The following is a 22,241-nucleotide window of genomic DNA, read 5'->3' as shown; positions in this document are numbered from 1 at the left end:
GGTCACCGCTATTCATCAAACAACATCCTCAAACCATACAACGACGACGACTTCTTGTTCTAGCTGCTGAACAACATCAACATCTTATCGACTCCTTAATCACAACATGGCGCAACTCGTTGGCAAATATGCTGCAAACAAGCTGCTCAAGAAGCACATGAAGCAGTATGAGCACAAGAGTGTCGAAGGTGGTCAAGTACGTACATTATGTCGACTTCGCTGCCCAAGACCAGGTCGCTAACGATACACAGGACCCATACTTCGCGATGATCGAGGACCCACGGCGACCAGGAAAGCTCAAGAAGGTCAAGAAACAGATCCCAGCCTACATACCAGAACACGATGCCGAGATTCTTGCCGCTGTCCGTAGACGAGCCTACCGCCTCGACTGCTGCCTCTTCAGCTTGTTCGGTATTCGTTTTGGCTGGGAGGCTGTGATCGGCCTTATTCCCGCTGCCGGAGATGCCATTGGCGTCGCGCTTGCGCTTTTGGTCATGAAGAAGGCGATGAAGGTTGAAGGAGGATTGGACAACGGCATCAAAGTCCGCATGCTTATCAACATCGCTGTGGACTTCCTGGTTGGTCTTGTACCGTTCATCGGTGACTTGGCAGATGCGGCTTTCAAGTGTAACACGAAGAATTTGCGACTCTTGGAGGAGTGTCTCGATAAGAAGCACAAGCCACAAAGCCTGCAGCGGGATGAGCGCGATTTTATTGGAGTGGACAAGGAGCAGAGACGGTCGAACCGCAAGAGCGGCATCTACATGAAGGACGATCCTCCAGCGGCAACAGCATTCGATGACTCCGATGACGAGGACCGCGCGCGTGCTGGTCATAACACCACTAGCAACCGTGTCCAAGAGCCTGCGCCAGCCAGAGTCCCAGAGGATAGCCCTGCTCGCGGAGGATGGCTCTCGAGCAGCAAGTCAGGTGGCCGTGATCAAGGCAGGGCTGAGCCTCGTCGCGGTGAGATGAGACAGGAGACCGGCAGTGTTCGACGATAGTATCAGTGGTTGTTCAGCCGAAAGTGGTGATGGAATGTGGCATCTGGTTTCAGCACGGCGTTGTTTGGCGAAGCATGGTTTGGAGGAAAGCGCTTCGATACCCACAGACTGACATTTCTCAGAAGCATTAGAACAGTAATACAGGACAGTTGCAGATCACACACGCCTCAGATGTTCTTGGCGAAGTCCAGATGACCATTGCTCAATTCTCAGTATGGATGTACAGACTTAGCTAGTACACTCTGGAGCCAGATTTAACACTGAACTTGATCATGTTGCGAGCTCACGGTCAACGCTCAAGACAGCGTTCCGTGCTTGGAGTGACAGACCGTGCTTCGTGATGGCACGCTGAGACCCGATGCCAGGGCGTTGTGCAGACTGCAGGAGCAATATCATTGAGACCAACTCCAGAGCACAGGAGCGGAACGGCTCCGCCTCTGGAGCTCGACCTCCGTAAATCGCGGTTGAAACTCTTTCTCATCTCCAATACACTATCATGTCGTGCCAACGCTGCCCGAGCATTACTCAAGCCCTATATCGTGCATTTGTACTCCCAGCTGTTCACACATCAGCAACGAAACGACCCCTCCTACCTCATATCCTCTCAAAACCACAATCATGGCCATCGAAGACCAGATCTTTCTCCCAAACTCCCTTTCACTACGCCAAAACCCGCGCCCCAGAAGAACGCAGCCACAAATGGAACAACGAAATCACCCACAGACACATCTACCTCGTTGATCAGACCACCGGCCGCCTCGAAGGCGTCGACCCAGAAACAGGCGAAGGGGAGCCCACACTCTACAAGACATGGGACATAATGAACGACATGGATGACAAAACGCACCGTCTCGTTCAAATGAGCCCCGACGAACCGGATAACTACGATTTCATTCCCGTCTGTAAGATCGTATCGAAAAAGGAAGACTACGACCGCCAGAAGAAAAGGAAGAAGCAGGAGAAGCAGAAGCAGAAGGTACAGGCGATTACTAGTCATGAGGCGATGAAGACGGTGGAGTTGAACTGGGCGATCGATAAGAATGATCTTGGGCATAGGCTGGGGAAGATCAAGGGATTTTTGGATGAGGGACGGAGGGTCGAAGTTGTGTTGGCTAGTAAGAAGCAAGGGAGGAAGGCGAGTAAGGAGGAGTGTGAGGAGGTGTTGAAAATGGTGCAGGGGGTGGTGGCGAAGGTTGATGGAGCGAAAGAGAAGGAGGCGCTGCAGGGCAAGCTTGGTGGGTTTGCTACTTTGGTGTTGCAGGGAAGACCGATCAAGGCTGGTGCTGGAGGCAGTGGAGGCGCGGCGAAGAAAAGCGAGGAGGATGATACCCAGGAGCAGTGAGACGTGGATACTGTACAGATGGTACTTGTCATGTGTACACTTGGAAAGAGTCCTCGAGTCGCGAGTGTGCTATGCCACAACGGCTGGTGGTGATCTCCTATTCTGACGTACTCCCACGATCCGGCTTCGAGTCTATCCTTGATAGCTACCGGATCTTTGTTCTCAGCGTCAATTATGGGGGGCATCTACTGGCTGATTGATAACGCGTCAAGGCGGACGCTGTTTAGATGATGACGAGATATTTGCTGACAAGATAGGTGCTTTTCAGGTTGGTGGCGGATGCTTGCACGTGCACCGCTGCGTGGGTGTTTCTTGAGGTTCGCCTGCATAGCGGCGGTAACTGTTCGTTGGCATGTTTGAGCTGTCCGCGAGGAAAATCTTGTCATGAACGAAATGTTGCAGCCTCCGCCACCAAGCACATAGCTCGAGGACAATGGCCTAGAAGTCAGCATCCGCCAGCCCGTGTGGCCGGCACACATAACAATTCGGAGCGAGGAGGTGAGTGAAGAGGTTGTCGAAGCAGAGAATCTGCACAGGTTTCTAACGGCCACAAACCAAGCAGCACGGAAAGTCAAGTTCTCGAGTCTCTTAAACGAGAACCTGGGAGCTGCAAACAGTGCCACGCTCCCAGGCAACCGCCCGGCGCGTTGAGTCCCAGGAGAAACTGGTCAGCACCATCAAAGTACCCGCGCAGTATAGGCTCAAGAGTACAGCTCTCGACGGTGCCGCCAGACTCTGCTTCGAAAGGTGATGAGTGTGCAAGAGATAGGTGTGGAAGGGGGCCTACCATGCTCTGCTGTCAGCCGTAGGTGATGTTTGCTCTTCTTCGGATTGTCGAGTGTTGAGGACGGAGCGATTGCGCGTCTGTAGAGGGCGCGTAGGAGAGAGAGAAGAGAAGAAGGCAGCTCGGTGGAAGAGGTGGAAGACAGTGGGCGGCGAGATGCGGGATGCGGAAACTTGCGATCATTGTCGACAGGGATCAAGTGGTTGGCGCTTCACATGCTAGGTCCGACTTCAGCTGGATCATCGACTTCATACTCGGAGGGGAACACCAGCAGCGACACGGCATCCCTTTCTGCTGCGAAAGCGCCTCGCGGCAAGCGCACAGGCTTACTGCATCGCTCCACTCCGCACGTCAATAGCCTGCCTGCTCACAGTGGCGGCGACGAAGGTGGACTTTCCGCCGAAGCTCGTAGTTAGATGTTGAGAGAGGCGTATAGCGATACTTGCTGCCAGAGTTGGCGGTCGCCAATCGCTGCCGAGCAGAACAATGGGCTACTGCCACGCGGAAAGGATACCCCTTGCATGGTGCCTGCTCACACTGACATTCCACAGCCATGTCGCCGGGCGTACTTGCTACTCACTGCGAACGCGACTGACGTCTCTTCACTTGCATGCTTGCCTCGTGCAATTTCAAGCCTCTCGGTAGGAACACAAGTAAACATTCGCCGCTTCAGAACGTACTACCAGCGCAGCAGACATCGCAACATACCACTATCCAGCAAGCCTACCGCGCCAGCAAACCAGCCTGCGTCCATCCATCGGAACAGGCATCACACCACGCACCTATCGCCGGGAGCACGAAGCAGACACCCAAGGCGGAACCACCAAACACAGCAAGCATCGAGGTCTCGAATCATCACACGCATGCGAACCAAGACCATGTGCCTCGAACAAGCAGTCCACCACGAAGGATGCGGCTGCCCCCGAAACCAACGCACCATCTTCCTCTGCTCTGCGGCCCGAAAGCGATTCCGCGACAATGTCCACCCTGCTCAATGCCCATGGCCACGTGTGGCGGATGCGGACCAGCACAACCGGGTCTGCGATCATTGTACACGTCGGCTGAGGTCACTGTTCAAGACGGAACTGGATCATTGTAACGGCGGGAGACCGAGGAGGTAATGTTTCGAGCAGTTGAAGGGTGGCCATAGAGTCTACCTTGATGAGATCTGCTTATTGGCGTCATAACAGTGATGGAACAAGGCGATGGTGACGGCCAATCTCATCAGTGGAGCTTGGGGACGGAGCATCTACTGGAACACGAAAGTCGAGGAGAAGACGAGAGGTTTTGCGGAATGAGAAACGAAAGCTGCTCGAAAGCGGCAGATCACTGCGCGCGAAGTATCGTCGGTAGAAGAGGCGTCATGAATCGTGGACATGATATGTACAGGAAGCTCGCGATATTTGGACATCAGAAGCGAAGCAAGGCCGACCAGCAAGACGCAGAATCAGTACTCCTTCATTGGAAGCTTTGTGTCTGTGTCGAGACCCATCTCTCCGTCCACTTCAATGGGCGTTGGCTTGCCTTCGAGGGTCGGATCTGCATCTTGCACTACCGGAGGACCAGTGAAGTTCTTACGACCAGAAATGAAAAACCAGATCATACTGATGGATGCGAAACCCATAAATACCACAGAAGCGTAGTTCATGGAACTTGCTGTTACCTGCGAAGATGTCAGAACAAGTGAGTCGTCTTTTGCGACGTGTTGAACTTACTGGTAAGCTGACAGGCATGCAGAACAGCACAATAGCCAGCGTAATCCAGCAGAGACAGACAATGTTGATGAAGAAGCCAAATTTCCCTAGCGAGAACGTGGAATGCTTCACCATCTTCCGCTTTCGCAGAACTGAGACCAAGATGGGAAGACCATATCCTGTGGACAGACAGATGGTGGCAACACCTGTGAAGCTGTTGAATGCCGCAGTGGAGCCAAAGTAGATCAGTCCGAGCAAGCAATCAACGACCGTTGATGCGGCCAGCGCCCAAATAGGGACATCCAGCTTACTGTTCGTCGTGCCTAGCCAGCGACTCCCCGGCACACCACCATCCCGTGCAAAGGCGTAGCAGCAGCGACTCGAAGCTGTGAGGGCGCCAGTTCCAGCAAACATCAGAATGCCCAAGATGAGGAACAGGAGACCGAAACCTCCAGCAGCAGAACCTGTCACAGTCTTGAACAGCAATCCGATAGGCTGTCCGCTCGCCACATCGAGCAGGATCTGGATGTCTGGCAGCACGAACAGAATCGGAATGAGATAGACGACACCAGTGACTCCAGCAGCCGCTACTGATAACACCATAGCCTTCGGCACTTCTCGTGCTGGATTCTGCACTTCTTCACACATCGCTGCGACCAGCCCGTATCCAGTGAGCACATACGCAGCTTGAAGCAGACCAACGAAGAAAGCCCATCCGCTGGGCCAGCCAGAAGAGCTTGCATCATAGTGAGAAAAGACAAATTCGCCCGAGCGATAGTTGTCGGACATCGCAAGAAGTGTAACCATGATAATGATCACACTCGCCGCGGTCCAGTAGATACAGACCTTGTTGATGAGATCGAGGTACTTTGCGCCGAAAGCGTTGATCAAGAAGCAGACCAGCATCACAGCCCAGAAGCAGAGCACTGTCTGCCATGTATTCGCTGTCCAGTCTTCTCTCCATAGCGTGATCGCACTCAAAATCAATTGCGCTCCAGAAAAATTGATTGATAGCGTCACGGTCCAGTTCCCGACCAGATTCAGCCACCCTGTGATCCAGCTTGCTACGGGGGCGTACTTCTTCGTCGCCATCATTGCAGACCAGTAGTATACACCTCCAGCAGTAGGATACACGGCGCAGATCTCACCCAGAGACGCTGCGATCGACAGCGAGATCAAGGAGACCAGAACCCAGCCCCAAATGATGGTAACGCTTTGTCCGTCGACTAAGGTGACGTAGAACGTCGTCGAGAGACCGAATGGTACGGCCATGATGGCGAAGGAAAGACCGAGGACCGACAGCATACTGAGTGATCGTGGTAATTCACTCTTGTAGCCCATCTTCGCCAGGTCTGCGTCGGCTGCTGCATGGTTGTTGGATATTGATTGCTTCCCGCCAGAGAAGCGTCGTTTGACGGCGTCCATGTTCTTGGTGATGAGAGTTGTGTTGTGTTGTCTGTCAGCTGAATAGCACCATCGACGTTGCAAGGCCCTCTCAGGAATGTTGTTGACGGAAGCCAGCTGATAAGGCAAGTCTGTATGCGCAAGTCATGGCAAGTGCGTATCAGTCGCTAGTGACGATACCGACAGCCTACTCGCGTCAGCTATCGGTAGTCGTACGGACGTTAAGCCAGCAGTGCGGCTTCTGGTCGGGAAAGAAATGTTGATGTTGTAATGAAAAGTAGTTCGGCGCGGCTGCGGGATGCCCCAGGGCTGTTGGCCACGAGGTGGATGCCAATTAGAGTTCTGAGCTTATCAGGCCTGGAAGCGACGTCCCATCCTCCATGCGGTTATGTGTACCGAATCAAGGTGCGTTCATGCACGATACACCAGGGATTATGAGAGTTCGTTGTGATTAAGTAAGGTATGTACAAGCAAGTCGCTTCCGAGTATGTAAAAGCTGGGCGATAAGTACAAAGTATTTACAAGTGAAGTGCTTTCCAAGGCCAGGTCGTTCAATCAATCAAAATCGTTCAAGATGCGTTTAAATACTGCTTCAAATCGTCCCATCGCTTAGCATCATGCGTTCGTTCAGAAACCAGCACGATAAGTCTTCCACATGTTCTGTATTCTGGTGACTTGTCCTGGTGTGAAGGCCTCGTAGCAGTCGTCAGATGAGTAGTCCATGTAATTTTGAATCGAGTCAACACCGGTCTGGTCAGGGCAGCTGTCTTTTGGTGGCTTGGTTGGGCATCCATCAGTACTGGTGCTTTGCGCTGGAGTATCTGCAATGCTGTCGCCATCGCCAGTGCAAGAGTATCCCTCGAATGTGTGTAGCAAGCCCAGCCAGTGTCCGGTCTCGTGAACCGCTGTCATGCCCTTGTTGTATCCTGTCATTTCTCGTCCTGGCATCGTCTCAGCATTGATGTTGCATCCGTCTGAGAAGTATTGCGAGGGGAGCGTCTGCTTGGTGACCTGCGAGGGCAGAGTACAGGTACCAAGTACGCCGCCGGAAAGATCGGAGTGGAAGTACAGGTTCAAGTCTTGGTATGTACCTTGACGGCGAGCCTTCTTGAGATCGTCCATGGAAGTGCCATCACCGACAGACCAAGCATCGTTGGCATCGATCGTCGTACCTGCGAGGGTGAAGGTGAGGCCGATTGGGGTGTATGCCTTGTTCAGTGCCTCGAGCTGCGCCTTTGCGTTGTCTTCTGTGAGAAGACCTTTCTTGGCTACCGTCGTGACTAGATGCATATACACCTTCACATTGAGAGCTGGACTGAGAGTCTGTCGTTTTACCAGTGATGCACTGCTACCGCCCGAGACAGGCCTCCTTGAGTTGCGAAGGAAGAACTTCACCGTCTCGTTGAAGTGCGTGCTAGCCTTCCCTCGATTAACGTCGCAGTCGAAATGCCGGATCGTCTTGCCTGTCGCTGGATCTGTAAAGGAGGTGATGTTGCCGCCGCTTAACGCTGACGCCACAGCAGACAAGGCTGCCAAGGCCGCAATCGTGAAGCTCTTCATCGCTTACTGAGCTGTCTCAGAGTGCAGTTTCCGTGTTCGTCGACGTTGGGTTGATGAGATCAGAGATAGGATCGGTCGGTCCGAGGAATGTATGTACACGTGGTTGCCCGGTTGCGCCGTGGAATGTAAGTCTGTAGATATATACAAGAAGAGTACCCAGCGGTGATAGCTAAAACTATCCACGACTTCATCGCGATGAGCAGTTCTCTCTAGCATATTTATCATGGCCGTCATCAGGGCCTCGATCATGTCGTAGTCGGCAGTCGCAATCGAGGCCGTCGACGGTTGCGGCTGCATTCGTCTTGTTGAAATAAGAGCCTCATAGCAACAAAGAGGACCCGGCAACCAGGAACTCCATCTTGTCTAGGATCCAGCGAGTAGGAGGTAGCGATCTAGAACATGGCGGAACGGGATGGTAGGACTATGCTGAATCCAGGTCAGGGCGAATGGCACAGACGGCTCTTGCTCTTCTGTTTGTAGGCACATTTGTCGAAGTAGGGTGGCTCTGGATCTAGGAGATGCTCGGAAGCACTGCAACAGGACAAAATGAAAGAACAACATACCTCTCATCGACATCATCGACCGATGTAACCTGAGACAGAATTTGAATATGTCAATAATTGCGAGAAACCTCACAAGTCAATACAGGAGCTTCGGCGTAAAAGTCATGGCGATGGTCCAAGCAGCCCGGTGGTAGGGCCATGCCCATATATGCGCCGCTAACGCCGAACTCCTGGGCAACTTCATTCTATCTGAACAATGAAATTCATGCTGCGTCGTTAGGTCGAGGTGCTCGTCCGGTTGTAGTTGCCGTGCTTGGCTGGTCTGTGTTCCAGGTCAAGTAGCTATGATCTCCCAGTTTCCTGTTTGGTCATGTGTCAGCCGTTCGTGTTCCAAACGAATATTTTATTGCTTTTACTGACCTGGGCCTGATGAGCTGGGTAGCAGTGAACAGTCCACCAAGCACGATACAAAGTCCGCCGACCACTATGTAGGTGATGCCGAGGAAAGGATTGCGACCACCCATGACTGTTCTGGTCGAGATCAAGATAGACTTCGTGCCATCGTACAGAAGCACCGGGAAGTCTAGAAGCCGCCACATCAGTATGTTCTAGCATGAAAGTGCATCGACGCTACTCACAGTCATACACCACCATCTCATACCGGCCGATCTGCATCGACTCGTTGTCGTTACGAAGCGCGAGCTTGCTGAATGTGGGCAAGCCTGCTGTCCGCATCCACACTTGGAACTCCTCCCAAGTCTTCAAGTTCGGATATGGAAAGGTCTCGTTGTACTCAGGATAACGCTCGCGCCAGTTAGGAGGTGGCACGACGGACCCATAAGGATACTTGGTGGTGTCCACTTCGCCGTAAAGATCTGCATCGGAGTTCCAGGCAATGCCATCTCTTGTCATGTTATACGTCACATTGCTGGTGCTCTCCCCTGCTGCGTTCAAAAGCACCGGCACTTGGAAGGTGTCATTGAACATCGAGTTGGCGATCAAACCGCAAGGGTAGTAAGGCTTTCTGACTCCATTCACATCCTCCTGCCTAAGTGGATCACAGTCACTTCCTGAGATAGTCTTGTTGTCGCGGTAGTCGCCCTTCAGCTGGTCCTGATCGAAGGATTGCACATATCGGCGGTGATTTTGGTAGAAGTTCGTGAGTTGGTAGTACATCAAGACCGGAGGACCAATATCGTCTGGAATGTAGAATTGTAGGCGGCACACAGCAGTATCGACGAATGCTGGGCCATCGGCTTCGTTTGGGTATCCGACTCTCCTCTCTTCTCTACACCAGGTAGGTCGATTCGCGGGATCTGTGCTGTTCTTGAAGTGGCTCGTGATCGCGTCGCTCGGAATATCACCATAAGACCCGTCACCACATGCTGGCGCTGTGGTATTGCATTGGGAGTAGTCTATGATCAGCTCTTGCACTGTTGAGCTGGCCCAGAGCAGTAGACCTCCAATGGGCGCGAATATTACGCCGACTGCAAAGAACAGCGGCAGAACGGTCTTGGGGGTGAGGATGGGCTGCCATGCTTTCAGTCGCTGTTGTCGGAAAGCGTTATCTGTCCGGAGCGATCAGCTGTGTATTCCTCCAACCATGTCCACATGCTTGGGCCTGCTCACTCGGCGGCCTTCTGCTCTTCTGTGTCTTCTCCGGCTCATCGTTGCTTCCCCTGCTACTACTCGCATCGTTCTGCTGTACTTCGATGGTCTGCGACATGGTGATCTTGCCGCCGAGGAATGCGCATCAAGAAACACGGTGATCTTACGAAGCAGGATGCCGAGCAGCTGGACCCTTGCACCGCCACACCACGAAAGCCCTTCAACGCGCCTGCCCTCGACTTCACTTGTTCTTTCGCTGCATCGCTCCTGCCCTGCTTCAAGACGCTTACCCCGCCTCGCTAAATCAACGGTCGCGAAGATGCCGGGCAATGTGGCTTCCAAGAGGTATTTTGAGCCATCGCCGAAAAGTGAGAATGCAACTGAAGCTAACAAAAGGATGAAGCTGCTTGAGGGTGCGAAAGGTGATTACGGCGACGTGACTCTTCATCGCCAGCCTAACCTCAACACCTACGGCACCTACCTACCACCGAACTACCAACATCATCCACCGAGTCCCGTCTACACCAACAATGAGCGCCAACGACACCAGCACCAGCTTGGCCGGCAAGATGGAGTCACTTTCGCTGGCAGCGGACACCCCGAAGGCAACGGCTGCTTCGTCAACACCTTACAATACGGTCATCCCCCCTCACCGCCGACCGAGACGCAAGCCAGTCGCGCCAACGACTGCCACTACGGCTACAGCTACGGCAACGGATACCCAAGCTGGGACCCCCAAGCGCAAGCCGCGCAAGCCGAGTACTGGTCATACTACCAGCACTGGTACGCACAGTCAATGTACCAGCAGCCGGCGCCACAGCCAAGCGCTTGGTGGCCGGAGCAGTACCAATATCCGCTGACGCAGCCTTCTTTTGTAGGCGGACAGGTGCAGCAGCAGCTGCAGTCAGAAGTTCCGTTCACGCAGACTAGGTATCCGTTACGCAGCCTCAATGCGACTGTTCCGGTGTTCACGCCTCTCAATCAACCGCAGCTACAACAGTCGGCCTTCTCTGCTGCCCCACAGGTTTCGCAGAGCCTCCCACAGAGCAAGCAGGCAGATGATGTCTTACAGCCTGCGCAATCCAAGACGGCGCAGAAGAAAGCCAGAAAAGAGGCAAAGAAGATGCAGCAAACATTGGTGCAGGCCGGTGCTAGCAAGCGTCGCCCAAATACTGGTCTACCCCAGCTGCAGTCCGCATCTGCCACCGACAAGATGACTCTCGAACCAGGAGACAGCAGTGGTCATCGCGGCGTTATGCAGACTCAACGCCTCCAAATACTCGCCCGGCCTGTTCCAAGCGCATCATACATGTGTCGGGCTCTGGAAGCGCCGCAACGCACGGGCTACTCGCGGCCTCTCCTGGTCATTCTGGATCTCAACGGCACCCTCCTGTTCCGTAAGAAGCACGGCGGCAGCAATAAGTTTGTTGCCCGTCCGCATGTTCATCAGTTCCTCGATTACCTTTTCAGCAACCATTTAGTCATGGTCTGGTCATCCGCCCGGCCGGAGAATGTCACGAAGATGTGTTCTGACCTTTTCACCCCTAAGCAAAGCCATCAGCTTGTGGTAATGTGGGGACGCGATAAGCTGCAATTGCCTTCGCAAGCATATTGGCAGAAGGTGCAGGTGTACAAGCAGCTGACTTGGGTCTGGTACGATAACTCGGTTCAAATTATGAACCCCAGAATGGGCATTGAGCGCTGGGATCAGTCTAATACTGTGCTCATTGATGACAGCTTTGAGAAAGCCGCGAGCGAGCCGCACAACCTGGTCCAGATTGACGAGTTTGAGGGCAAGGAGGAGCAGATGCAAGACGACGTGCTCAGCCAGGTCGAGCAGTATCTGGACACCCTGCGCACTCAGGCCAATGTGAGCGCCTACATGCGGGCCAAGCCATTCAAGTACTTGCCTGTCAATGACACGGCCGGTAACACCATGTTGGACCGCGCCGGCACGTCTCTGCAGCAGCCATAGAGTGGTGCTCAGCGTGGCACTCGAGTCGATGAGTGGCAAGATGACTGGCAAGACGAAGACATGGAGGCGCAATCATATCCTTCGGCTCAGTACCGCTCGAGCTCGCAGGCTGGTACGTCAGGATCTTGAAATTCATTCTACTTGCTACGGTGCGCTAACATGGCTGCAGGCTGGGATCTGGGCTTTGCTCCCACTTCGTGGCAAGCAAGTTCCAGAAGCGACTTGCACGATCACGGTGTGCCAAAGATGAGCACTTGGAACCGTTATACACCGCAACCCACACACCAAGCGAGTGGATATGATCGCTACGATTCTTACAGACCTCAGCATGCTTTCCACGCGAGTGAACATGATCGCTACGATCCGTACAGACCTGGGTATGCGTTTGAGGCGAGTGGACTTGATCGCATCGATTCGCACAGACCTCACTATGGGTCTCAGGCAAGTGAACATGATCGCTACGATTCTTACAGACCTCAATGTGGGTCTCAGGCAAGTCAACACGAGCGCTACGATTCTTACAGACCTCAGTATACACCTCAGGCGAGCGCACAGCCTACGTGGATGTCTACTGTAAAGGATGGAAGAGTCACCAAGGCGAAGAGTCGTAGCAGTGGTATTGCGGCTGCGCTTGTTCGCGAAGGAGAAGTAATTGGTGCCAAGGCAGCACCTATTGGTACCGATAGCCCTGGGCGTCGTTTGCTGGCAAAGATGGGTTGGTCAGAGGGGACTGCGCTCGGAAAGCATCGCGATGGTAGGCTTGCGCCTGTCGAGCAAGTGATGCGCTTTTCTCACACAAAGGTCGGCATTCAGTAGTAGATCTCTGCGCTTCTGCACACGAAACACTCCATCTAGCTCTACTCTCCCTCATTCCCATCGACTCCTCACAATCGCAACGTCGGCGATGGCGAGACTCTGCATGAGTCCTGGAAAATTCCGTCGGCACGAGCACACAAAGCCATCACTCCATGTTTTTCCCAAGTTCCAAACACAATCTACCCAACGTCTGCACGTGGCTCACCTGCAAAGAAGAGTTCCTTGGCGGTGGAGATGAAAAACCTCGGCGACGCAGCCACGCAGGTGAGGAGAAACTCACGAACGCAGAAAGCGCAAGCCACAGTTCTTGTGTCTCGTAAGCTCAAGCGAGAGATCAAACCTATTGTGAGTTTGTGATGGGATGGTAAACAGCATACCACAGGATGAAGACATGCTTTCATCTTTGATTCTCATTTCGACCTCGGCGTTCCCGTCCTTGTGGCTTCTGGGACACGCCAGATGCAACCACGAACTCCGACTCTAATGCACTGCCGCATGGTTTTATGCAGGTAAGCAGTCTAGTATGGGTGTTTCAGGTTCTGTATCTCGTGAAGTCGGAGGCGTTTGGAAGGCTTCGGGGTATGTAGATGCGAGACGTGCATGTGATATTGTTGAGGATGATGGATAGTGATGAGTGTTGTGATGCGTAGATGGAGAGGATGTGGAAAAGCAAATAGACGGGAGTGAGGTGTTGTCAATTCGATTTGGGAAGAAACATGCGCAGGAAAGAGGGAGGGCGGGCGGAGAAGATGATGGCAATTGCTGTTGTACAGTTCCTGCTATTATGCCGGGTCTACTCTCTGCTCCATCTTCTCCGTCACATCAGTTCATATCATGTCATTACGATTCCCTCAAGCTTCTCCTCACGCATCAAACAAGCTCTTCACCTCCTTGAGGTTCAAGATGCGACAAACACCACCATCGCAGAGCTGTACCATTCTTCTCGTACTGTCGAGAGCTTTCAAGAGCCCATTGCGACTTTGCAGCCATTCGCTCTTCGCGCCACCACCAACGCGGACAATGGTGTGGTTGGGTCTGACTTGTTCGCGCGCTCTTTGCAGTGCAATATCAGCAACTTCTCCATCGCCAACAACCATGACTCCTTTCATGCCCATCTTCGAGGCAACGACGCTGCCAAGGATGCCGCTGAAGAGGCCTGGGTGCTGGCCGATCTCCACATCAAAGGCAGCGACTGTGCGCTTGCCCATCTTCTCGTAGTCTTCGTCGCTCAGTAGCGAGCCTAATCGGAATAGGTTCATGGCACTGACACCGTTGACACTGGGCTCAGCGTTGTCCATGGCATCCTTTGTGCGAATGAGGATGTCGGGCTGATTTGCAGGCGTAGAGAAGAAACCAAACTTCTCTGCATCCCAGAAAAGCTTCGTCTGAGTCTGCTGGAGGATGTCTGCGAACTCGAGCCATTGGCTGTCAAAAGTCGATTCGTAGAGGTCCAGCAAGCCAGAGATCAGGAAGGCGTAATCGTCGGCGAAGCCTTGGGTTTCGCCTGGACCTTCTCTGTACACTCTCCTCAGAGTCCTCGCGTTCTCGTCAAAGAGCTGTGTACGGATGCAGTGTACAGCTTTCTCGGCAGCTGCGATGTACTCAGGCACATCAAGCGCGGCGCCTGCACGTGCAAGACCACCCACAGCCAAGCCGTTCCACGAAGTCACAATCTTGTCATCGAGCGCTGGTCTTGGTCGATTCTTTTCCCGGTAGGCAAGTAGCTTCTGTCTGCCATCTGCGAGAACGCGCTTCACGTCGTCTTCGGACATGTTGAGTTCCTTGGCGAGTTCGGCTGGCTCGTACTGCACACAGAGTGTGTTCTGCCCTACCAATTCGCCTTGTATATCGTGCTGCGTGTCGATGTTGCCATCCGACTTCATACCCCAGTAGGTGGCACAGACCTGAACCTCTGCCTCAGTCAGAATCTTCTTAAACTCGTCCATGGTCCAAACATAGTATGCGCCCTCTCGCTTGTGGTGATCAACGGCGGTGGGAAGTGAGTCTGCGTCTTCAGCAGAGCAAATGCCGCCGAGTTCCGATGCCATTGGTGCACTAGTAAGATACTTGGCGATGTCGTGAGTAGTCTCCAGGAACAGGAGCGACTTTGTAAGCATGTACGCCTCGAGGTACACTGGTAAAAGCTGGGCATTGTCGTAGAGCATCTTCTCGAAATGTGGCAACGACCAGTCGCGAGTGACGGAGTATCTGGCAAAACCATGGCCAATCTGATCTTTTATACCACCCTTGGCTATGTTCTCGAGCGACTTGACAGCCATTGCCCTTGCTTCGATAGACTCGTCCTCTCCAACAATTTCGCGAACATCCTTGGGATACGCAGCTACACGCAGCAGCGGTTTAAGGTGGACAGGTGTAGGAAACTTTGGCGCAGCACCAAAGCCGCCAAACTTGCGATCGTAGCGCTTCTTGTAGTGTTGAAATGCATCGTCCAGCAAGTCCAGCTCAAGGCCGTCGTTGTCGTCTCCCTTCCCATCACGACCTCCAATGTGTCCTTCTTGCGCAAACTCGCGGAGCTGCTTGGTGATCTCCTTTCCACTGGCTCTCAATCTCGCCTCTTGCTCTTTCCACATACGCGAGACCTTGAGCAGGATGTGCTCAAAAGTGGTCCCACCCATCTGCGCTCTTTCGCTCTTTGGGCCCGGCCAATATGTTCCACCAAAGATGGGTTCAAGATCTGGGGTTACGAAGACATTCAGTGGCCAACCTCCACCACCACTGGTCGCTTGAAGGAAATCCATGTATTGCCGGTCAATGTCTCGTCTTTCTTCTCTGTCGATCTTGATGGGAACGAAGTGCTCGTTCAGCAGCTGTGCAATGCGAGGATCGTCGAACGACTCATGCGCCATTACATGGCACCAGTGACAGGCCGAGTAGCCTATGCTGACGAAGATGAGGCGATTTGTCTGACGAGCCAGTTCCAAAGTCTCGGGTGTCCATAGCTGCCATGCGGTCTTTGCCATATCGTCAGCTTTCACTGAAGACAAATCATAGCCTGATGCCATACCGGATTGTCGATATGCGATCGCACATATGGGCTCTTCGACTCGCCGCATCTGTTAGTGAGCGAGACAGCTCGATCGGGTCCGCGCGCAGTCTCCATCGTTGCGTAGTGGGCTGTTTGTCGCAGAAAGAAGTTGGGAGTTACAGGTCCATGTGAGGCTCTCGAACGCAAGCCGGAGCAGCAAACAGATGAGGTGTTTTGCCGTGTGCCGATGGCAAGCGCGGAAAGAGGTTTCGACAAATACCATGCATCAATCGCCCACCAAACCGAAGAAATTTCTGCTGCCGCGCTCAACGTGTGAGGTGTTAGATCGAAGCTTACCTGTGCCGTCGATGGAAAACTCTTCGCCGCAGTCGCAGTCGCAGTCGCAGTCGCATTCCAGCAATCTGGGACGGCTGAGGCCACGTTCTGCTGCTGTGGCCCTCATCACGTCAGAGGAGGGGCATTGCAGTGATAGAGATCTCCAGCTTGACACATGTAAGGTGCAGCTCTAAGAAAACCTTGGCTCGACCTCAGTCCATGCTCTGCGCGGCCGTGTTACAGTCCTGGGCATAGTTTTTACAACCCCTGTATTTACGCTAACCCCTTCCGGCTATCCATGTCCATCTCAGAAGGTGTTGCTACCTTCAATCTCATTATCCACACACTCACACACGCGCTATCTATCGCCACCATGCCGAAGGGACGCGTCTTTACCGAATTCGAGAAGGGCGAGATGTGGTCTCTTCACAAACACGCCCACTGGCCGCTATAGCAGATTGCAGACGCCCTTCACACTAAGAAAGGCTCTGTCTCTTCAGTAATCTCACGGCTTGAAAGAGTGCCACCTTCCACATCGAAGAAGAGAGGCCCACTACCTGTAATCAACACCTCCAAGCGTCAGCGACTTGTCCATCGAGCCACCACTGATGCCAACAGCCGCCGCCTGCGATACGAACAGATTGCCGCGATAGAGGGCATCTTCAGCGACGTCCGGACAGTAAGAGCTGCGTTTGAGAAGGAGGGCTTCTCACGATATGTCGCAACACGCAAGCCGTTGTTGACTGAAAAACACAAGGAGGCACGGCTTCGATGGGCAAGGGCTCATATTAAATGGACAGTGGAACAGTGGGCTCAGGTCCTTTGGACAGATGAAGCTTCGTTCAGGTGTGGAATATTCGGACAGGTCTATGTGACACGCAGGGCAGATGAGGCTTATCACGAACACTGTCTTACAGCACGCTTCCGCAAGTTCTCAGCCTGTATGATATGGGGCTGTATCTCTGCAGATGGACCTATAGAAGTCCATATATTCGAGAAGGGCTCTGCCGACGGTGAGGTGTATCGCAGCCAGATTGTCCCTCTTATCCACACCGCAATTGAGAAGCAGCGAGTGTCAACAGGCTCGCAGGACTGCATTGTTATGCAAGACAACGCCTCAATCCACAAGGCGAAGGCAACGGTGAGTCTATTCAAGGACAAGGGCCTACACCTTATGGAATGGCCAGCCAATTCACCAGATCTCAACCCTATTGAGAATCTATGGGCTCTTCTTAAGCATAGGGTAGGTGCTCATTTTCCTACAACACGAGATGAGGTAATAGCTGCTATCAAGATTGAATGGGCCAAGCTCACACCTGAGGACATACAACGTATATGCAAGAGTATGCGAGAACGCTGCGAGGCAGTAATAGCCAACAATGAAGGACACACCAGGTGGTGAGCTACGCCAAGCAGTGGATACATCCTTCCTAATGAGGAAAGGTGAAAGAGCAGGGGTTGTAAAAAAACTATGCCCAGGACTGTATCACCTTCCGCTGCCTTTGCTGCCCTGTGATCGATGGCAGGGAACGTGTCTGTCGCCATAAAGTGTATGCAGCAAAGGTCGCGTGGTGAGATAAACAGACAACACCCTCAACGTCCAATCGACAACGTGCAACGTCTTTACGGCTACCGGCACTGTCGTTAGCATCAACATTGGAAGAATCTCATTTCTACTAATTGGGGATCTCTTATAGGGATGCGCGGTGCGCTATCGACATTAGCGCGCTTAAACACGACCAACACGACCAACACGAACGCCAGCCGTGTCGATCATTAGAGTTCGGCAGACAAGCATTGGGAAATTGCGGGCGACGGGGGAAGCAATAATCAGGTTATGATCTGTCGTGAACCATATTTTCATTCCGGCGTGAACGAATTGAATGTCGCTGCAAACCGCCCCACGCAAAAGGTATCTACAGAGAGAAGCAGAAGTGTTCAAGAGCCACGTGAGCCATGGACCGTCTTGTGCGCTGTGTATCTGCCCAGCAGATGCATGCAAAGACCGACCCCGATATGCAGACAGAGGTTCCTTCAAGCTGGACAGAAAGACGGCTGGATGATACTCAGATTGACTCGTTACGAGTGAAAGGCCAGTTGCCACTCATAAAACGCCATGTGATGCATCTCGCGCTTTCCTAGACCCTTGTCCGACTCAGTCATAAGTTCTGTTATCGCAAAGAAAGAGACTCGAAAGAGCCCGCAGAAGAATCTCTCGTGCTGGTATTTGACAAAAAGGCTCTACGACGAGCCCGTGTTCCAGTGTGCGGTGGCGTGGCCCAGTGGCTTGAGTACGTTGGCGCTGTACTCGCCAGCGTAGTTGCCTGGGTTCTTGTAGTTGCAGACGGTGAACACTGGCTCGACGCCGTCACCGGTGTTGGCGAGACCGTTGGGGCATTCGACCGTGGCACATCCGACGTGGGTGGTGCCCTTCCAGACGATCTGGGAGAAGTGACCCCAGAGCTCGAAGTTGGTCATGTCTGGGTCGTCCCGGCCGTACTCGCCGCTAAAGTATGGCTCCTCACCGTTGTAGAACAGATCGGTGATGATGGCAGAAACGTTGGCGGCATCCACACCGGCTGCGATGTTCTGGCCGTAGCCACCTCCACCTTCCTCACTGGAATCTGTTAGTACAGGCTGAATGAACACGTCAATCGGGGCCGCTCACGTGTTGTGTGCGTAAACGCAGCTCTCAGCGATGGTCTGGGCAATGGAAGCGAGACCCAAGTCCCACTCAAGCAAACCGACAGAGTGGTTGGCGCGGTGAATGTTGTGGTGGTAGACGCATTTGCCAGCGTAGTCAGTTGGTGCTGCGTCAGTTGATCCGCCACCGTAAGATGGTACCGATGGCTTTGGCTCCTTGGCTGGTGGAGAGTAGCCTGGAGGAGCTTGCTCCTTTGGCTTCTTCACTGGGGCGGGAGATGAAGTGGTGACCACAGTGGTGTATGCCACTGGAGTGTTGAAGTTGTGGTGGCCGTAGTGCTTTGGCTTCTCTTGAGTTGCAGCTGGTTCCTGGCCGGCGGTGACGGTGACCACGTCGTAGGCGGTGACATAGTCCCAGGCGGTGACAACGTCACGCTTTCGCTCCTGGTTGTAGGGCACGGCAAGCGCGCCGACCGCAAAGGCGGCGATGGCAAGTGTTGAGCGCATGTTGGTTTGATGGAGCGGTCGAGTGTGCAAGATTCGGAGTTTCCTTTGTTTGAGATCACGGATCTATGAGAGATATATTGCTGAAAGAGGGTGTTAGTTAATGCGCGAATGGTCCAGCCAGATGCGGTGTCAATGGAGGGCATATGACAATGGGGAACGCGGCGGCTTTATTGCTTGTTGCACGTGCAGTAGTCACCACTTCGTCCAGAGTGATGGTGTTCTGGCTCTGCAAGGTGTGCGGGCCCTCGGTGTCTGCGACTCCACGGCGGTGGCATGGTGGCACTTACGCGGCGGTCCTCTCAGAGGTTGCTGATGGCGATGGCGACAGTGGTGTGCGACTGGCGACGCTTGTGATGCGGTTTAAAGACGGGGTTGAGAGCTCGGCTCTGACAATGAGTGACTGTGGTGAGAAACCTCGGGTCCGGAGTATGCAAAAGTGAAGGGGATGGTGCTTAAAGAACGAAGACGGCGAGCCTGAGAGGAATTGCAGGCCGGAACTGGGTTTCAGCTAGTCTCTAGCGGCTTCAGGGGTCGTTTGGGTCGGTTTGTTTCAGAGGCAGCTGCTCCTGCGCCTGGTCCCAAAGCGGCAAGGGCGCTTCCTAGGCGCAGACCAAGCGGGCGACAGTTCGTAATTGGCCAGCGGGCCAGATTTCACTCATTAGCCGTTGCTCGGAAGCACTGCTCGTGATGTGTGGTGTGTGTGATGGTGGTGGTTGTGGTGGTGATGGATGAGGAAGAGCGTTTGCAGCGAACATCAGGGCACAGTCTGCGCGAGACCTCCTTGCTTGCTTGACGTATTCCCTCGGCAACATTGCAATGGAATGTGGTCTATGGACACTCTATCTCGACTTCAAGTCCTGCTACCACCACCGCTCACGTACTACAGCCCATTGCGTGATACAACTGTACAGTCAGATGCTGCTTACCTGCAGAGTGCTGGATATCTCCCTCGAAACGCCTGCCAGAAAGCATAATCTGGACCGACTTACATGTATTCGCCGCGCCAGGAACAGCCTCTCGTGATTGGTGGCTTTGGCACATGGAAGCTCCGCCCGCGTCCCGCGGGCTAAGCCCTGTTGCCGAATGGTCGGATGCAGCATACATGTCCGCCAGGACTTGCTCCATCATCTTCGGCAAGACTGCTCCTGCTCCTCAACACCTCCGACGCTGACGATTTTTCAAATTTGCTGCAGGTTTGTGGAGACCACAATCCGATGCGGCAGCAGCGTCTGGCATATCCTGGGTTCCGATCGCAAGCTCCCTGGGCTCTGAGCACGCGTGAAATCTCGTTTTTGTGCAACCGACATACGCAATGATCGTTTCAATCTGGGAAGGACCACCTTTCGGAAGTCCAGAACGTCGGCATGGTAGGCAAGAGACGAGATCCCGGATCAGATCTCCAACTCGCGACACACATCTCTCATCATCGCCGAGAAGCCCAGAGTCGCAGCTTCCCGCGAGGAGGCGCCGCGGTTTAAGGTCATGCATACTGCCGCACCAGTCTCACCTCGCCTTGTGGACCAGACTCTCGAGGCTTCGGTTGGTGGACGACACTTCCCGACTCCTCTCTTCGCAACGTGACGACTGTGACAGCAGTTTCTTCACAGCAAGAACGGCGGACAGACGGCTCGGCGATTCCTCGATTCAGTGCACGAAGTGCATCACCTTCTGCGAGGCGACCTCATCGGCCCAGGCAGTAATGTCATGAACTTGCAAGACAGGAATGACAACATTTTTCTTGTCATCCAACTCATCAGGTCAAGAAGACTGTTCCAGAGACGCCCAAATAATGGAACAGCGTTACAGCAATGTCTCATGTGTCTGCTTTGTGCGTTTCGAACCACAGTGGCGATCGTTCAACGGCTATCTGCATGATCACACAACATCGGTGCGGTGCTCTCTTCGATGAGAAAATTACACTGAACCGATGCTTTCTTGTCTTTTGGCCAACAACTTCGGCAGCCCAACAGCTAGTCTGCAAGAGCCATGCTCGCCTCGACAGCAGGATGAGCAAATCCTGCGTTTCAAGATGGGGCGAGCACAAATGAATACGAGAAGTCCTTCATCTCGCACGTGTAGCCTCGACCATGCTCCGTCTCCGTCTGCCTTCATGGCTAAGGGAAGACTCATCTTGAGGATAACGGAACATCATACACTATCGTCAGTCTCAATGACTTTATGACCATATAATCCAGACTTGTTACTGACTTCAGAGACGTATACGACCATTATAGAGCCAAGCAGACCCACACAGCGCAGCTCTGCACCCCACATGATCCGCCAACGCATCCCGCATCTTGCACTTTGGCAACACGCATCACGGGAACCTCTCGTGTTGGCAGGATCTGGGAAAGTCGCACAAACAAGCTGTCAGGGCTGAAGCCAACGATTGTTCTGTGCGACGCACTGCCCCAGACTCCGCAGCCACATGTGCATTGCAGCTGCAGAATCTGTCAGGTACAGGCACATGCCCGTCGGGGGTGCTGCGTGTTTGGCTTGTTCCTGTTTGCGGCGGACACGAGTGCTTTGGTTGCTCACATGACGCATTCGCAAGACTTCTGGTGGTCGTCTCAAATCTGGGCGAAAGTTGACACAAGAAGGTGATGTTGCAACAGAGTTGAGCTCTCACGCAGCTCGCCTAAGGTTTCAATTTGCACACATCGCGGGTGTCCAGTCGATGCTGGAAAGATCGGTAGATAAGCGCCGGGCTGCACAGCGTCGTAAAAGGTTCACACTCTGGGACTCGTCATGGTCGTGCCCTGCCGCATGGCAGCGAGCATCGTCTAATGAATTCCGGTAGCGCCATGACATCTCACCAACAGAAAGCATGCCAAAGGTGCCGTAATCATCTGGAAATACACAGCAGACCTTCGTAGAGTTGTACAGACCAAGAGCGCATCAAGCGCACGGAAACGAGTCGCACAAGGCGGACAATTAGCCTCCGCGATCTTCAGGACTTGACCTGCTACCACGTTGCTGTCAGCCAACTCGAGAGGATGTTAGGCGGCAGTACAGGCGCCCACCTCTAACGTCAACAGCTTTCGCCTTATTTTCTCTCCAGAGTCGTGTTGAGCATTAC

At 53.5% G+C, this 22,241-nt stretch overlaps 9 protein-coding genes across 9 annotated transcripts; 4 read left to right on the top strand and 5 right to left on the bottom strand.

The window, feature by feature from the left end:
- Nucleotides 1-106: 106 nt before the first annotated feature.
- Nucleotides 107-1,004, top strand: CLAFUR5_03140 (uncharacterized protein; the record flags this gene model as incomplete). Its single annotated transcript, XM_047902288.1, has 2 exons — nucleotides 107-196; nucleotides 252-1,004. 2 exons carry the CDS (start codon nucleotides 107-109, stop codon nucleotides 1,002-1,004), a joined length of 843 nt encoding a protein of 280 aa, XP_047758957.1.
- Nucleotides 1,005-1,500: 496 nt separating this feature from the next.
- CLAFUR5_03139 (uncharacterized protein) lies at nucleotides 1,501-2,346 on the top strand (the record flags this gene model as incomplete). The annotated part of the gene is made up of 1 exon (XM_047902287.1): nucleotides 1,501-2,346. The coding sequence occupies one exon, from the start codon at nucleotides 1,501-1,503 to the stop codon at nucleotides 2,344-2,346; it is 846 nt and encodes a 281-aa protein (XP_047758112.1).
- Nucleotides 2,347-4,577: 2,231 nt separating this feature from the next.
- CLAFUR5_03138 (Amino-acid permease BAT1) lies at nucleotides 4,578-6,249 on the bottom strand (the record flags this gene model as incomplete). Its single annotated transcript, XM_047902286.1, has 2 exons — nucleotides 4,578-4,793; nucleotides 4,846-6,249. The coding sequence occupies 2 exons, from the start codon at nucleotides 6,247-6,249 to the stop codon at nucleotides 4,578-4,580; spliced, it is 1,620 nt and encodes a 539-aa protein (XP_047758113.1).
- Nucleotides 6,250-6,855: 606 nt separating this feature from the next.
- Nucleotides 6,856-7,788, bottom strand: CLAFUR5_03137 (Extracellular metalloprotease; the record flags this gene model as incomplete). Its single annotated transcript, XM_047902285.1, has 1 exon — nucleotides 6,856-7,788. One exon carries the CDS (start codon nucleotides 7,786-7,788, stop codon nucleotides 6,856-6,858), a length of 933 nt encoding a protein of 310 aa, XP_047758108.1.
- Nucleotides 7,789-8,554: 766 nt separating this feature from the next.
- On the bottom strand, nucleotides 8,555-10,017 carry CLAFUR5_03136 (uncharacterized protein; the record flags this gene model as incomplete). Its single annotated transcript, XM_047902284.1, has 4 exons — nucleotides 8,555-8,651; nucleotides 8,712-8,874; nucleotides 8,930-9,859; nucleotides 9,921-10,017. 4 exons carry the CDS (start codon nucleotides 10,015-10,017, stop codon nucleotides 8,555-8,557), a joined length of 1,287 nt encoding a protein of 428 aa, XP_047758109.1.
- A 412-nt stretch (nucleotides 10,018-10,429) lies between these two features.
- CLAFUR5_03135 (uncharacterized protein) lies at nucleotides 10,430-11,874 on the top strand (the record flags this gene model as incomplete). Its single annotated transcript, XM_047902283.1, has 2 exons — nucleotides 10,430-10,682; nucleotides 10,778-11,874. 2 exons carry the CDS (start codon nucleotides 10,430-10,432, stop codon nucleotides 11,872-11,874), a joined length of 1,350 nt encoding a protein of 449 aa, XP_047758110.1.
- A 60-nt stretch (nucleotides 11,875-11,934) lies between these two features.
- CLAFUR5_03134 (uncharacterized protein) lies at nucleotides 11,935-12,690 on the top strand (the record flags this gene model as incomplete). The annotated part of the gene is made up of 2 exons (XM_047902282.1): nucleotides 11,935-11,986; nucleotides 12,044-12,690. 2 exons carry the CDS (start codon nucleotides 11,935-11,937, stop codon nucleotides 12,688-12,690), a joined length of 699 nt encoding a protein of 232 aa, XP_047758111.1.
- Nucleotides 12,691-13,553: 863 nt separating this feature from the next.
- CLAFUR5_03133 (Spermatogenesis-associated protein 20) lies at nucleotides 13,554-15,811 on the bottom strand (the record flags this gene model as incomplete). Its single annotated transcript, XM_047902281.1, has 2 exons — nucleotides 13,554-15,662; nucleotides 15,716-15,811. The coding sequence occupies 2 exons, from the start codon at nucleotides 15,809-15,811 to the stop codon at nucleotides 13,554-13,556; spliced, it is 2,205 nt and encodes a 734-aa protein (XP_047758104.1).
- A 2,442-nt stretch (nucleotides 15,812-18,253) lies between these two features.
- Nucleotides 18,254-19,162, bottom strand: CLAFUR5_03132 (Ecp57-1; the record flags this gene model as incomplete). The annotated part of the gene is made up of 2 exons (XM_047902280.1): nucleotides 18,254-18,629; nucleotides 18,681-19,162. The coding sequence occupies 2 exons, from the start codon at nucleotides 19,160-19,162 to the stop codon at nucleotides 18,254-18,256; spliced, it is 858 nt and encodes a 285-aa protein (XP_047758105.1).
- Nucleotides 19,163-22,241: the final 3,079 nt, after the last annotated feature.

This window comes from Fulvia fulva, chromosome 2 (genome assembly GCF_020509005.1).
Source record: "Fulvia fulva chromosome 2, complete sequence".
Taxonomy (NCBI): Eukaryota; Fungi; Ascomycota; class Dothideomycetes; order Mycosphaerellales; family Mycosphaerellaceae; genus Fulvia; species Fulvia fulva.
Note: the sequence above shows the minus strand (reverse complement) of the source record. Positions and strands in the feature narration are given on the sequence as shown.